Source organism: Carcharhinus amblyrhynchos, chromosome 11 (genome assembly GCF_965287045.1).
Source record: "Carcharhinus amblyrhynchos chromosome 11, sCarAmb.v2.hapA, whole genome shotgun sequence".
In the NCBI taxonomy this organism is placed as follows: domain Eukaryota; kingdom Metazoa; phylum Chordata; class Chondrichthyes; order Carcharhiniformes; family Carcharhinidae; genus Carcharhinus; species Carcharhinus amblyrhynchos.
This window is the reverse complement of record NC_137334.1, coordinates 81,257,528-81,272,910: the sequence shown is the minus strand read 5'-3', so window position 1 is coordinate 81,272,910 and position 15,383 is coordinate 81,257,528. Positions and strand designations below refer to the sequence as shown.

General features: G+C 43.2%; 1 protein-coding gene across 2 annotated transcripts in view; it reads left to right on the top strand.

The window, feature by feature from the left end:
- Positions 1 to 15,383, top strand: part of gli2a (GLI family zinc finger 2a) — a 405,780-nt gene that overhangs the window by 98,357 nt on the left and 292,040 nt on the right. For both annotated transcript variants that reach the window (XM_080199475.1, XM_080199476.1), the window contains one exon: positions 9,281 to 9,428. In XM_080199475.1, coding sequence (XP_080055601.1) covers positions 9,311 to 9,428 — 118 coding nt within the window. In that variant the 5' untranslated portion in view covers positions 9,281 to 9,310. The remainder of the gene's footprint in view (positions 1 to 9,280; positions 9,429 to 15,383) is intronic.

The following is a 15,383-nucleotide window of genomic DNA, read 5'->3' as shown; positions in this document are numbered from 1 at the left end:
AGGGGGAAGGCAGGCGTGATTAAATGATGAAAGGGATGGCAGTGCAAGACAGAAAGGGACTCCTAACCTCATTGAATTGGTAACTTAGAAATGGCATGAAGATTTTTGAGGAAATTGGCCCTGCTCTTGGACACGGACTGCCCTTCAGTGTTTGAGGCTACGCAGCACCTTGTGGGTACAGGGAACAGGGACTCTTAACCTGGCGCTACCCACTGGCCATGCTGGATAGAAAATGAGTGGAAAAATTGTTCCATTCACCGAACACAAAACTCAGATTAGTAAAGGAGAAAATAGCAGTCTGGCCTCAACAAAGAATCCTCCTGTAAATTTGCTTTCTCGCATGTGTTTTCTCTTGTGGCCTGATGAAGGATAAATCTGCTTGTGATTCTGAATAATTACTCACAGATACGATCCTCCAGAATAAACATAGTAACCAAACATCACAGCAACATTCCCGGCACTCAGCTAAGCCCCATTTTTTTTATCTGTCAGGTTGACCATTTTCCCATTAGGCCAAGCAGCTTTCAAACCGTGCCCCCTCAAATCTGCTGCGAGGCTAACCGGACATCTCGTGTATGCAAGTTAGTACAAATCTACATGCGAACAAGGCCCAACTAAACTAGATTGTCAAAAGCATAAATACCCTGCAATTATTCATTTGTGCCGTGCTGTTTTCTTACTTGGCTGTCATCTTCCACTTGAGACTACATCTACATTTTGGTGCTGGAGCGTGGGGACTTCTTGATTTGATTTATTATTGTCACATGTATTAACAAACACTGAAAAATATTGTTTCTTGTGTGCTATACGGACAGAGCATGCCGTTCATAGAGAAGGAAATGAGAGAGTGCAGAATGTAGTGTTACAGTCATCAATAGGGTGTAGAGAAAGATCAACTTAATGCAAGGTTGCATTAAGCTCTTGCAAGCTGTCCCTAGCATACTCTCTTTCACTCCTGTTCTATGCTTTTAAATCATTACACTAATTCTTATAAACTCAATCTCTTACAGATCTAGTGAATGGACCTACCTGATATTAAGTTGATCTTTCTCTACATCCCAGCTACGGCTGTACAATCTGCACCCTCTCCTTTTTGCCTTGTATGGTATACTTTGTCTGTGCAGCACGCAAGAAACAATACTCTTCACTGTATCCCAATACATGTGACAATAATAAATCAAATCAAATTTTTTTTGTTATTCATTCATGGGATATCAGCATCGCTGGCTGGCTCGCACTTATTGCCCATCCCTAGCTGCTCCAGGGCAGCTGAGAGTCAACCACATTACTGTGGCTCTGGAGTCACGTGTCGGCCAGACCAAGGAAGATTTCCTTCCCTGAAGGACATACTGAACCAGTTGGGTTTTCTCAATGATCGACAAGTAGTTTCATGGTCGTCGGCAGATTCTTAATTTCTAGACTTTTTAAAATTGAATTCATATTGCACCAACTGCCATGACAGGATTCAAACCTGGATTCCCAGAACATGAGCTGAATTCTGGAATAATAGTCTAGCAGTAATACCACGAGGCCATCACCTCCCCATGGTGCTGACTGCAGCTCCCCCAGCTCAATGCAATATCCCACTCCCCACCAACGTGAGGGAAAGGAGGAGGGGGAAGGGGGCGGATAGGGGGGGGATATCTGGCGGGAAGTGGCATCCCAAAGGCAGGAAATCAAAATGGACAGAACAAAATGAATCGGGCATTGAAAGAAATTAGTATTCGACTCAAACCGACTAAATATTCTAGCATACTGGCTTTTATTCATTTGCCAAGGATGGTTTCATGTCTATTAAAGCTAACTTTCTTTTTCTCAATGTAGATTATTTTAAGAGGCTTGACTGTAATAATCAACAGCTAATTCCTGCTTAACTGGAAGTGAGTCTGAAGCTTTGGCTTAAAGATACATTCCTTTCTGGATCTGCTAAAATACACAAAAAAATTAAATAAATATCCAAGTGATATCCATCACTTTCCAGCCTCTGGGAAGGAGCTTGAATAAAGAGCTGCACTCACTTTATACAAAATATGTGTACATTTCACAGACCATTTCCTTAATTCATAAATCATTTCTCAGTCTATTGTTTTGTAAATTCTTTCCTACTCCCAGTGTAAATCTGCAGTGATGCAGTGCTATACCTACTCCTGCTCCTATTTCTTATGTTCTTATGACGGTTCATTTGTTGTCACCACTGCATTGATTGAGACCATGTCCAAAAGCCGGTAGATCCTCAGGGACTGTGACCGTGATATATTATTTCTCCACAGCCTCTCCGCAGTTTCCAGCAAGGTTGACTACACAATCCTATTCCAATGCCTCTACTGCAGCTCTGTAACTGTGTCCCATCGCGCGGTTGCATTTTCCCTGCGTAGGGGTAGCCAGCCCATTTCCAGCAAATGGGTTCTTCCTCAAGCCCATCCTTGGCGGCACGATGGTTAGCATTGCTGCCTCACAGCACCAGGGACCTGGGTTCAATTCCAGCCTTGGATCTGTATGGAGTTTGTACATTCTCCCAGTGCCTGTGGGGGTTTCCTCTAGTTTCGTCCCACAGTCCAAAGATATGTTGGTTAGGTGGATTGACCATGCTAAATTGACCCTTGAGCTGGAATTTTACTACTCCACCTGCCTTGGGAATCTAATGGGCAAGGGGTGCACCATGGAAAGATCGGTTGACCTTGGGTGAGATTTTACGTTTTTGGGACAAACCTAGGAAATTTGTGGGGTTATGGGAATAGGGTGGGGGAGAAGGCTAGGAATGATACCCTGTCAGGGAGTCAGTGCCGACTTAATGGATTGAATGGCCTCTTCTGCACTGTAGGGATTCTACGATTCTCCCTCTCCTGCACACTAACCATCTCCCCTTGCCATGATTTTCACCTCAGATTTCACCATCTATCCTTGAGCTCAACATTTTGCTGCTGAACATCTTCATCTGCGTAAGTGTGCCGGAAGTTTACCCCCTTGCCCACCCGAGGGTCATAAACACCTTCGGTCCATCACAAGCAGGATCCAGACCTTCCTGTCGATTGACCATTACAACGCACCATCCTGCTCTCATATCCACATATGAGAGCTTGTTGCAACGTTCCAGTGAAGTCCAACGTAAACTGGAGGAACAGCGTCTCATCTTCCGACTATACACTTTACGACCTTCTGAACAGAACATTGAGTTCAGTTACTTCAGAGCATGAAGTCTCTCCTTCACCTCCATTCCATTTCCATACATTTTATCTTATTTATTTATTTACTTACTCCCCTCACTCTGCTAGGAACATCTCATGTCTCATTTTGTCCTTTTGACACTCTGCTTATCTTTGTTTTGCTATTTACAAGTTTTGATCTCATAGAGCCGCAATCGGCAAGAACAAATGGGGGGAAAAAAAAGCAAAAGAGGTGTAGCCATTGCTGTGATGTAGGGACACATGACAGGTAACCTGTGCACTGCAAAGACCCTAAAACATCAATATGCATTGATCAGATCAATTATTTTTGTTAAATTCTTCCTACTGCTAAATATCCTCAGGAACTCATTCCACAGACAGGCATCAGGGAACATGGATATTTATTGCAGTCTTACTCACTCCAATGACACTGCCCTCTCAGGGCAGCCCCTGGGCAGATCACCTCATACCCAGGGTCACCTGACTCACTTCCATAAAGGGGCTACGCCCCAATGTACATAACAATTATAGCATCACATTGATGTTGGTTAAGGGATAAATATTGGCCAGGGAGACAACTCCTCACCTCTCCTCAGTGCCATGGGATCTTTTGTGCCCATTTGAAGGGCAGTCTTGCTTCAGTGGTTCATCTGAACAATGGCACCTCAGCAGTGCAGCACTCCCTCGGCAGTGCAACAGAGTCTTAGCCAACAGAAAAGGGAGGAGTGTCAGCATATATTTATAGAAGGCTAATGAGTCCTTCCATGCATGGGTTGTGTCAGTTTAAGTTTAAATCCAAGGCAAGGCGAAAGAAGGTGACATGCAAAGCAAGTAAATGCCCTTCAGCTTGCTGGAATCAATATTTCTGTTTGGCCATTCTCAATTTGTTCCACCACGCTTCATTTACTAAAATTCAGAACCAACTACAAATAAATCTTCCCAGGGGTAAAAACCTGGTGAATTTTCTCCCCAACCACAGAACCCAATGAAGCAAACCCTCCAAGATATCAGGGAGACATATTCAACCCAGATTGTTGTCGTATTCCAAAAAATAGAATTCAATCCTAAAGCATGTCATCATTCAAATCGGTGCCCAAAAGCGATGGCCAGATGCCACATAAAGCACCATTTACCATTAAGCACACTTGTGTTAACTCGCAGGTAAAGATTTGCCAGGTGTAGATGGAGCCTTCCAGCAACCCTACATTGCTGGATTGTTCACATAAAGCTTAATGCCATTCAGATCCAGCAGTGTGGGGTAGTGTTAATGAATAATGCTTTCCATTCCCAGCAGATATAGTTCTTTTTTTTTAAACTCTGAATAGAACATTTAATCTTTTGGTGGAACCGGTGCCCATAATGTCAGAGGCATGTCCGTGCCTTTGGGCTAAGATCAAGCATCAGATCAAGCCCAAGATCAGGTGCAATGCCTCTTCTGGTCAGTTTGGATCTTGTTTGTCTGTCTTGTGGGGACCGTGAATTGGATTCAATTTGAATTGGTTTTTGGAGCAAGCAAGAAATAGATTTGGGTTTGCCGGGTCCACTCTGCAACTGGCTTTGTAACTTTAAGAATGGAATAAAAATTAAAAAACAATGTCCATGTGCCAATCCTCATGGCAGTGGGAGTCAGGAAAACATGAGATCATTTATGCTTTGTCTAACTTTCCACATCATTCTAGACAATGCAGTTTGCTGTTCTATCTCACTCTTAGATTAATCCCTTGCATAATGGGTCTCTAATGGATAATGTGGAGGCATGGGCTGTATTTTGCTATGGAGCTAAAACTGATTATTGTTAAAGGAACGTTAGTCAGTCTGTGACTGTCTGTTTGGGAGTTTTGCCATTACTCCACATGGGAGACATTTCATTGTTTAACTTAAAAGCATGATTCAGACCCCAAGGTCTTGCATATTATTCATTTCATTACAGATCTGTGGTATCAAACTGATGCAGGATAAATATCAGCAGACCAATTTTCAACTAACCTCAACATATTTTGTTTACTTGTCTTAATGGAACATCTCTCCACACTAAAACAATGTTCCACATTTGAAAGAAGAGTGTGGTGTTCATAACTTAAATATTATTCCAAGTGGTAAATTTAATTACTGCCATCAATTTTTTTAAACAATATTTTAAACTTTTGAATGTCCTTGTCTTAGATGCTTTTATTCCTTCCTGCTTATTGCTGTGTTAAAATATACTGGGTGTCCAGATAAGAGTAGGTTGATATCAACCTTTTTCTTAAACACAGGGAAAGCAAATTTGAGGTGTATTCTAAGCGGGGGACAAGTGGAGAGGTGAAGCAGATTCTCTGAAAGGAGTTGATTCTTAGGCTTTTCCTCCTGACTTTGAGTGAGCTAGCAATTGCTTTCAGTGCAATGGATCTGCTCTGTTGGGGATTGGGGGGTGGTTTGGGGGTCAGCTCTGCCAACTCCCCTACCCCAGAGAACGGCTGGAGCTAGCAGTTGATGCCACTGCAAGACCAAAGGAAGGACTGGCCCCATCCATCACTTGATGTGGGCAGGCTGTTGGGAATGTCAGTCCAGCCAAGATTCAGTCTGACTCACATGTCTGTGGAGCACGAGTCCTCCAAGCCACATCGTTAAATCTGCCCCCAGTCTACAATGAATGAATTCCGAAAATGACTAATTGGATTATGCATAACATTAGTCAGCCTACTAACTGTAAAAGTTGATTTACAAGGCTGCAATTATTGTGCAATACATTAACACTGATGCAAATATGTCATGCATTTTATGGGATAGATTGATTTGATGTATAATGAACTATGAATAGATCTCAAATGTATTAAAAGATCTATCTACTTGCGTTCTCTTATGCATCATTTCTGTACCCAACTCAATTTCTTGGCTATTCTTTAGAACCCTGAATGTCTGTAAACTCCTTACTACTTGAGTTAGTTCTCTGAGTGAAAATTAAATGGCTTGCATGTCTTTGATTACATGTTGCAATCTTCAAAATGAGAGGACAAAGTGATGCTAGTTACATGCTTATTGACCTACTGTCAGTCTGCTACGAGATGTAAGGGAGTTGTTTTATTAATTTGTCCATTATAAAGATGACTGTTCATGTTGGAAGTGGAAATTGGGCAGTTGCATTATGTCCAACTGGCCTGCAACACTCCTCCGTACCAGGCAGCTAGATGAAGGCCAACCATGCAATAGCTGGGCTGGTGCAGGGGTACCCAGTACTTGCAACACCTTCATTTGACATTGGCTCCTTGGGCATGACTATATTAGCCCACCACCAATGGTGTCCTGGCTTGAACCACCCCATCCAGTGGTAAACTACAAAATCAGTTGCCTTTCTCCATTGGTAAATAGGTGGTGGGGAGGATGGAAATCAGAAGGTGAGGCAGATGGGATAGCTTTTCATTTTCACTGCAGGATGGAAAATTGAAGGTAGTGGAACAATTGAATGGTTATACAATAGCAATTTGCATTATATTTGGGGAGGCACTGGCATAGGGCATTTTAAGATTCAACTGCATTGCTGTGGGTCTGGATTTCATGTAAGCCAGACCAGGCATGGACATCAGATTTCCTTCTGTAAAGGGACATTAATGATTGTTTTTTTATAACAATCGACAATGATTTCATGGTCACCATTAAATTCCATGTTTTTTTTTAATTCAAATTTCACCATCTGCTGTGGTGGGATTCTAACCAAAGGATTACCCTGGGTCTCTAGATTATTAGTCCAGTGACAATACTACTACACAGTGTTTATCTAAGAGCGACTTCATAGAAACATAGAAAATAGGAGAAGAAAGAGGCCATTTGGCCCTTCGAGCCTGCTCTGCCATTCATTAAGATCATGGCTGATTGTCCAATTCAATAGCCTAATCCTGCCCATAACCTTTGATCCTTTTTGTTTTGAGTGCTATATCCAGCCACCTCTTGAATACATTCAATGTTTTGGCATCAACTATGTCCTGTGGTAATGAATTCCACAGGCTCACCGCTCTTGGGTGAAGAAATGTCTCCTCATCTCCATCCTAAATGATCTACCCTGAATCCTCAGACTGTGACCCCTGGTTCTGGACACCCCCACCATTGGAAACATCCTCCCTGCATTTATCCTGTCGAGTTAGAATTTTTAAGTTTCTATAAGGTACCCCCTCATTTGGCTGAAGTCCAGTGAAAAGATCCTAACCTAGTCAATCTCTTCTCATACATCAGTCCCACCATCCCCGGAATCAGCCTGGTAAACCTTCACTGCACTCCCTCAAAAGCAAGAACATCCTTCCTCAGAAAAGGAGATTAAAACTGCACACAATATTCTAAGTGTGGCCTCACCGAGGCCCTGTATAATTAAAACAACACATCTCTGCTCCTGTACTCGAAATCTCTCGCAATGAAGGCCAACGTGCCATTTGCCTTCTTTACTGCCTGCTGCACCTGCACGCTTCCCTTTAGCGACTGGTGCACAAGGACACCCAGGTTCCACTACACACTCCCCTCTCCCAATTTACAGCCATTCAGGTGATAATCTGCCTTCTTGTTTTTGCTTCCAAAGTGAATAACTTCACATTTAACCAAATTATACTGCATCTGCCATTGATTTGCCCAGTCACCTAACCCGTCAAGGTTATGCCAAAGGATCTCTGCATCCTTGTCACAGTTCACCCTCCCACCCAACTTGGTATCATCTGCAAACTTTGAGATGTTACACTTTGTTCCCTCATCCAAATCATTAATATAAATTGTGAATAGCTGGGCTCCCAGCACCGATCCCTGTGGCATCCACTAATTACTGCCTGCCAAATTGAAGAGGACCCATTAATTCCTACTCTCTGTTTCCTCTCAGTCAACTAGTTTTCAATCCATCTCAATACACTTCCCCAATCACAAGTGCTTTAACCTTGCATGATAATCTCTCATGCGAGACTTTGTCAACGCTTTCCGAATGTCCCAATATACCACATTGACTGGTCCCCCCTTGTCAACTCTACTTGTTACATCTTCAAAGAATTCCAACAGATTTGTCAAACATGATTTCCCCTTCATAAATCCATGCTGACTCTGTCTGACCCTGCCACTGCTTTCTAAATGCTCTGCTATAAAGTCTTTGATAATGGATTCGAGAATTTTCCCCACTACCGATGTTAAGCTTATTGATCAATAATTCCCTGTTTTCTCTCTACCTGTCTTTTTGAACATTGGAGTGATATTAGCAATGTCATTACCAATCTGCAGGGACTGTTCCAAAGTCTATAGAATCCTGAGAGATGACATTCTTGCAAGTTGTCCTCAGCATGCCCTCCAGATCTATCTTTTACTCTCATTCCATGCTTTTAAAACTTTATTCTAACTCTTTTATGACTGTAACACTGCCTTCTGCACTCTCTGCTTTCCCTCTGTCTGTACAGCATGATTTGTCTGTAAACTGCACAAGAAACAATAATTTTCATTGTATACTAATACATGTGACAATAATAAATCAAATCAAATCTTTCACCTCCCCCACTGGCTCCACTGGGAGCCAGTACGAACAGAGGGGTAACGGGTGAATGCGGCTTGCTGTAAGTTACAACACAAATTTTGGATGACTTTAAGCTTATAGGCAATGTAATGTAGAAGGCCAGTCAGGAGTGCACTGGAACAGTAAAACCTAAAGGCATGAAACCTCTTACCTGCCCTCTCAGCAAACCACTCAGCTGTATCTAACCTCTACAACAGAAAAGAGCAGTGGTTCAAGAAGGTGGCTCACCACCATCTTTCCAAGGGCAATTAGGGACAGGCAGTAAATGCTGGCGTTGCCAGTGACGCCCACATCCTGTGAATGAATTAGAAAAATAACAGGCCACTTTTATTTAGCTCTGTAATTATTGCTGTTTAATGGCAGTAAATGTTGGAATCTGAGATGGTACTTGGCGGGGCAAAAACAGCTCCTGTGCACTAATAAACACCTTGGCCAGTGGCCTTCATACTTACTCATGGAAGAATCTATTGAATTCCTCACACACCCCGTGTAATTGCACAACATATAAATGTTTATCGCTCAGTTAGGAAACTCTGGTGCAGTTGTAGGATACGGTCAAAAGAATATTTCATTCCGTTTTCCTTTTCTCTCTGAACTCGCAACTTAGGTTCAGTTCTCTGAAGTATGAACAGCTACCATGGCTGCCCAAACACAGACCACTGCTGCTGAAAAGAAAGATGGCAAAGGTTCCATTATTGAAGGCGATGTCTTCACAGAAGCTAACAAGAAGTCAGCGGCCTCGGCAGCATCACGAGGTACGTGTCAAGTTTGGGAACCTCCAGCACAGGGGAAATCCAAACTTTACTCTTGTTTACTCAGTACATGTCCTATTCCACAGGATTGTCCAGAAGCAAGGCCCAGATTTGGCTGTTAGGGCAGATTTAATCACAGAACTGTTACAGCACAGAAGGAGGCCATTTGGCCCATCACGTCTACACTGGCTCTCCCAATGACCAAGTCACTCATTGCCATTCTCCTGCCTTCTTCCCATAACCCTGCACATTCCTTTTCACAGAGCAGCCTGATTGCCTTTTAAATGTTCTTATGGAACCTGCCTCCACCAGACTCTCAGGCTGTGCATTCCAGACCTTAACTACACTCTACATGAAAACTATTTTCCTCACATCAATTTTGTATCTTTTGCCAGCAATTTTAAATCTGTACCCCCTCGTTCTTAATTCGTTCACAAGGGGAACAGCTTCTCTCTATCTGTTGTGTCCAGATGCCTCATGATGTTGAACATTTTTGTCAAAACTTCTCACAACCTTTTTTTCTCCAAAGAAAACAGACCTAACTTCTCCAATCTATCATCATGACTGAAGTTCCTTATCCCTGGAAACATACTGGTGAATTTTTTCCTGTACTCCATGCAAAGTCTTCATATCCTTCCTGAAGTGTAGCGCGAGAAGTGGATACAATTCTCCAGCTGAGGCCAAACTGATGTCTTACACAAGTTCCTTTTGTACTTTTTGCCCCTATTAATAAAGCCTAGGGATACTGGATTTTTTTTTTAACCACACTCTGAAGCTCTGAACACTCTGAACTGCAACAGGTCCTGAGCAGACGCCAGCTCCCTGGCCCTGCTCTCAACCCTGGAACACCTAGATAACAAAGACTCCTATTCATAGACTACAGCTCAGCCTTCAACACCATTATTCCTATGAGACTCATCTCCAAACTTCATGGCGGGGTACTCAGCTCCTCCCTCTGCAACTGCATCCTAATTTCCCTAACCCACAGACCGCAGTCGGTGAGGATAGGCAACAGTGCCTCCTTCATGATCATCCTCAGCACGTTTGCTCCACAAGGTTGTGGCCTCAGCCCTTTACTATACTCCTCATACACCTTTGACTGTATGGCCAAATTCCCCTCCAACTTGATTTTCAAGTTTGCTGATAACACCACCATTGTGGGTCGGATCTCAAACAATGATGAGGGACAGTACAGGAAAGAGATAGAGAATTTGGTGAACCTGTCCTGTGACCTTCAGTGACATGCACATATACATCCAGGTCCTTCAGTTCCTCTTTAAAGTTGTACACTTTAGTTTGTATTGTCTCGCCATGTTCTTCCTCCCAAAATGAACTAATTTAAATTTCCCCACTGAACTTCATCTACCACGTGTCCGCCATTCCACCTTTTCTTTGTCCTTTTTGAAGTACTGCATAATCCTCCACACAGTTCGCAATGCTCCAAGTTTTGTGCCATACACAAATTTTAAAATTTGTACATCAAGGTCTAGATCATTAATATACATTAGGGAAGGGCAGGATCCAATTCTGACCCTGGCACTTCACTACAAATCTTCCTCTGGCCTGAAAAACGTCCATTAACCACCACTTCTGTTTCCTGTCACTCAGTCAATTCACAGAATCATAGAATAGAATCCCTACAGTGCAGAAGGAGGCCATTCAGCCTGCACTGACAACAATTTCACCCAGGCCCTATCTCCGTAACCCCGCGCATTTACATAAGGGAGAATTTAGTACTACTGCCAGTCAACCTAACCCGAACATCTTTGGATGTGGGAGGAAACCAGAGCACCTGGAGGAAACCCATGCAGACACAAGGAGAATGTGCAAATTCCTCATAGACAGTGACCGGAGGCTGGGATTAAACCCAGGTCCCTAGGTTGTGAGGCAGCAGTGCTAACCGCTGTGTCAGCTTCTGCCCGAAATTTTGTATTCATGTTGTTGCTGTCCATTTTATTGCATGAGCCATAACTTTGGTGTGCAGCATTGTAACAAATGCTTTTTGATACTCCATTTATACCGCATTGAAAGCATTGCCCCCATCAACCCTCTCTGTTGCCTCTTCAGAAAGACTCCAGAAAGCTAGTGCAACACAATTTTCCTTGCAGAAATCCATGCTGGTTTGCCTTAATTAACCCAGATTTGTCCACAAGACCATAAGACATAGGAGCAGAATTAGGCTACTCGGCCCATCGAGTCTGCTCCACCATTCAATCATAGCTGATATTTTTCTCATCCCCATTCTCCTGCCTTTTCCCCATAATCCCTGATCGCCTTATTGATCAAGAACCTATCTATCTCTGTCTGAAAGACACTCAATGTCCTGGTCTCCACAGCCTTCTGCAGCAAAGGGTTCCATAGATTCACCAATCTCCAGCTGAAGAAATTCCTCCTCACCTCTGTTTTAAAGGATCGTCCCTTTACCTAAGGTTGTTCCCTCTGGTTCTATTTATTCCTACTGGTGGAAACATTCTCTCCATGTCCAGGCCTCACAGTATCCTGTAAGTTTCAATGAGATCCCCACTCATCCTTCTAAACTCCCAACGGGTACAGACCCAGACACTTCAACTGTTCCTCATCCGACAAGCTTTTCATTCCAAGGATCATTCTTGTGTACCTCTGGGAGGTGACTTGTCTGGAAATGAAGCCATATGCCCTGTTTCTGTGCTGTAAATTCTATGTAGTTCTGTGCATTTGGAAAGCAAGCTTTGGTACCAGTCATTTCCATTAGGAATATTTTTTACTGTGCAGCCAGTTAGTGTAGGAATTGAATAGAAAAACGAGTGTTAGAGGAGCTGGATTCCGGCCATTTGTGGAGCTACCATTAGTGTTGGACTTGGGCCACGTGGGTTGCCGGTGAACCAAATCTTGCTGGGCAGGAGGTGACAAAGACTGGTTTGAGAAATCCCAGTGCTGACCAATTGCATTCCTGTCTACGGTTCCTGGATTGCGCCCAGTTGTGAAGTTGTCACTGTGAATTCTGCTTTCAATACTCGCAATTGTTTAATCATTTATTTATTGCAGTTCCTAAAGAATTGAATCAATTTCAAGTGCATTTCATTCACAGTTTGCTCCAGAGTTGCTGGAAACCAACAGCACTATAATTCGCCACACCACTGTGATTGCCGTTTGTTCAGACCTCATTTCATGCTAATGAGAGGGTTGTATCATCTTATTTAGTGGGCTGCTCCAGCAAGCAATCAGTATTATACAAGAGATGCTTCTTGTGGTACGTCTATGAATACATGAAAGGAGCTTTTGGGGGGCTCTTGGTTTGTGAACGGGCGTATTTCCTTTCCCTGAATAACATCCAAAATAGTTTTATTGGTGGATTTCCAACCACACTTTACTCTGGAGAGCCACCTTGGTGACCATGTCTTGTAATCATGTGAAAAATGTAGAAAGCGTGTCATTGACTGCCATGGGAATGAACTCCTCCCCTCCCCTTAGCCCAGTTTCCATTCCTTTCTTGGTTAACCCAATAATTGAGAGCTGTGTCAATGCCCTATTATCAGCCGTTTCGATCCAGATTAGAACAGACATTACAGAGTTAACGTCTGTTCGCACAGGGTTGCTGGAAGAACTTTGACTGATCGCTTGGCCTTTCATCAGGCCATGCTTAATGTTCTCATAAGGCACAGAGAGTAACGGTTGTAACATGGTGGGTGGGGTAGGAGCTTTGCAATTCCCCTGTGTGCTGTTTCTGGAACATCAGTCAATGCATTCCTGTCAAATTCTTCATTTTCATGGAAGTTATTAACAGATGAGTTTGTGATGTTATTTAATAGTGATCAGGGGAATTTCAGCCTGTTGGTGGCCCCGGCTGCGTGTGTATCTTTCCATCGGATGTGTGAGATATATCTTTATGCTGGGCAAATGTATCAATCACTACAAAGTACTGCAGCGTTTCATGAAGGCAGTTCACCACCACCTTCTTAAGGGCACATAGGAGTAGGCAATAAATGCCTATCCACGCCCAGATAGGCACGCCCATGTCCCATGAGCGAATAAAAAAAAATGTTTATGAACTTTAAATCCCTATGGTGCCGAAGGAGGACGCTTGGTCTACAGTATCTACACCGACAACAACCCCACCCAGCCCCTATCCCCGTAGCCCCACAATTTATCCTGCTAATCCCCCTGACACCAAGGGGCAATTTACTATGGCAAATCGACCTCACCCACACATTTTTGGACTGTGGGAGGAAACCGGGGCACCCGGAGGAAACCCAAGCAGACACAAGGAGAGTGTGCAGACTTCACACAGACAGTGACCCAAGCCGGGGATCGAACTCAGATCCGCTGGGAGGCAGCAGTGCTAACCACTGTGTCACCGTGCCTCCCCTAATGGTAAATACATAAATAAAGCTTACAATTTCTGTTTGCTTCAGACTGCGTGCCTCACACAGGCTGAATATGAGTTGCCCTGAGTCCATGAAGTCAGCTGACACCCCTGCACCCATAAAACATATGCGTTAATTTTACAGCCTTCCTTTGACTTGAGCAGACATCAATAGACTTCCCAGAACTTTGCCGACTGCACTCTGTACACAAACCTAATAAATTGGAGCATTAAGCCTGCAAAACCCATCATTTGCTTTACTTTCCCAAGTAACCTGCAGTTGGGGGGAAGGAATAATCAATTCCCTCTTGACCACGGATGTAATATGGAAGCTTGATCATGTCTTTAGCCATCTCATGGTGGCCCTTCACCTCCTGAGAGGGACGCGGGCCTCCCGTTTCTGAACAGTTTTCAATCAGGTCATGCTGCCGATTGCCAACAATCACAATAAGCTTCACCTGGCCGGTTCACTCGCTCATTAAGGAAGAATTGGAGGCTGACATCTTTCAGACGCTTAAAAAATTGGAATTATTTCGGGGCGAGCACTTTGTAAAGAACGCAAGTGGTGAATCTTGTGGGCCTGTGTGTTTTTTTTTGATCCCCATTTATTATTTTTAACATGTTTGAAGATGTCAGTGGAGAAATGATAAAAGTCTCGTGTAATAAAGTTTAAAGAGTCAGTTCTTCTGAATTCAGTTACCAATCAGCTGACGACCATGTTAAAAACACGGTAATGACTTACTCAAATGGCTTGCCTGCATTAAAATTATATCCTAATGCAAGGAAGTGCGCACCATCTCCCGGAATGTGATTCAGGTGCTGATTGAAGGGTATCTTTGATGTGGAAATTTCAATCTTTATTTTTTTACTTTTTTTTTCCCTTTTGGTTTTGATGTTCTAATGAAGAGTCTGGCAGTCTGACCCATCGGAGTAATGACTAGACCTTGATTGATCATTAGAATGGGGTCTGGGAACTGCGCCGCAGCAGTGGCTCCGCTTCACACCAGACTTTTAAGAAGTGAAGACGGCTGCTTGTTAAATGTGCACATGCTTTATTTACTGCATCTTAAGCACAATGCGCGCGATGGCCGCTGGACTTGGTTACCTCAGTGCCGGCACGGCAGAGCACTTTGCTGCATGCAACACACTTTTGAGATGTTTCCGAGATACGTGTTGATTCCGTGGTAGTCTTTCTAAATGAGAATTTGGGACAAAGGGCAAGAATTGGCCTTGAATTTATCTTCCTCATAATGTGGGGCAGCACATGCAATACTGTCTGGCAAAGTGACTGGAATACAGTGTCAGAGTATGGTCCAAGGAAAATTCCAGTATAATGCATACGTTTTTATTAAAGGTTTTCAATTCATAGTGCTGGAATTTTATTTTTCCCTTCCTGCCAAATGTGGCAAATAGGGATTATTTTCCTGGTCTGTTTGCCAACTAGCTGTTGTTTCCTATTTTAATATGAATCAAATATTGCCACTTATTTTGCTTGTGGTGTCATGCTTAGAGCCAAACATTAAGGTGGGATGTTTTCTTTCTCCACCAAAGTTTGACCTGTCTGAAAGATTGCTGGTATTCATCAGATCACCACAGGTTCCTAGCGACTAGCAGTG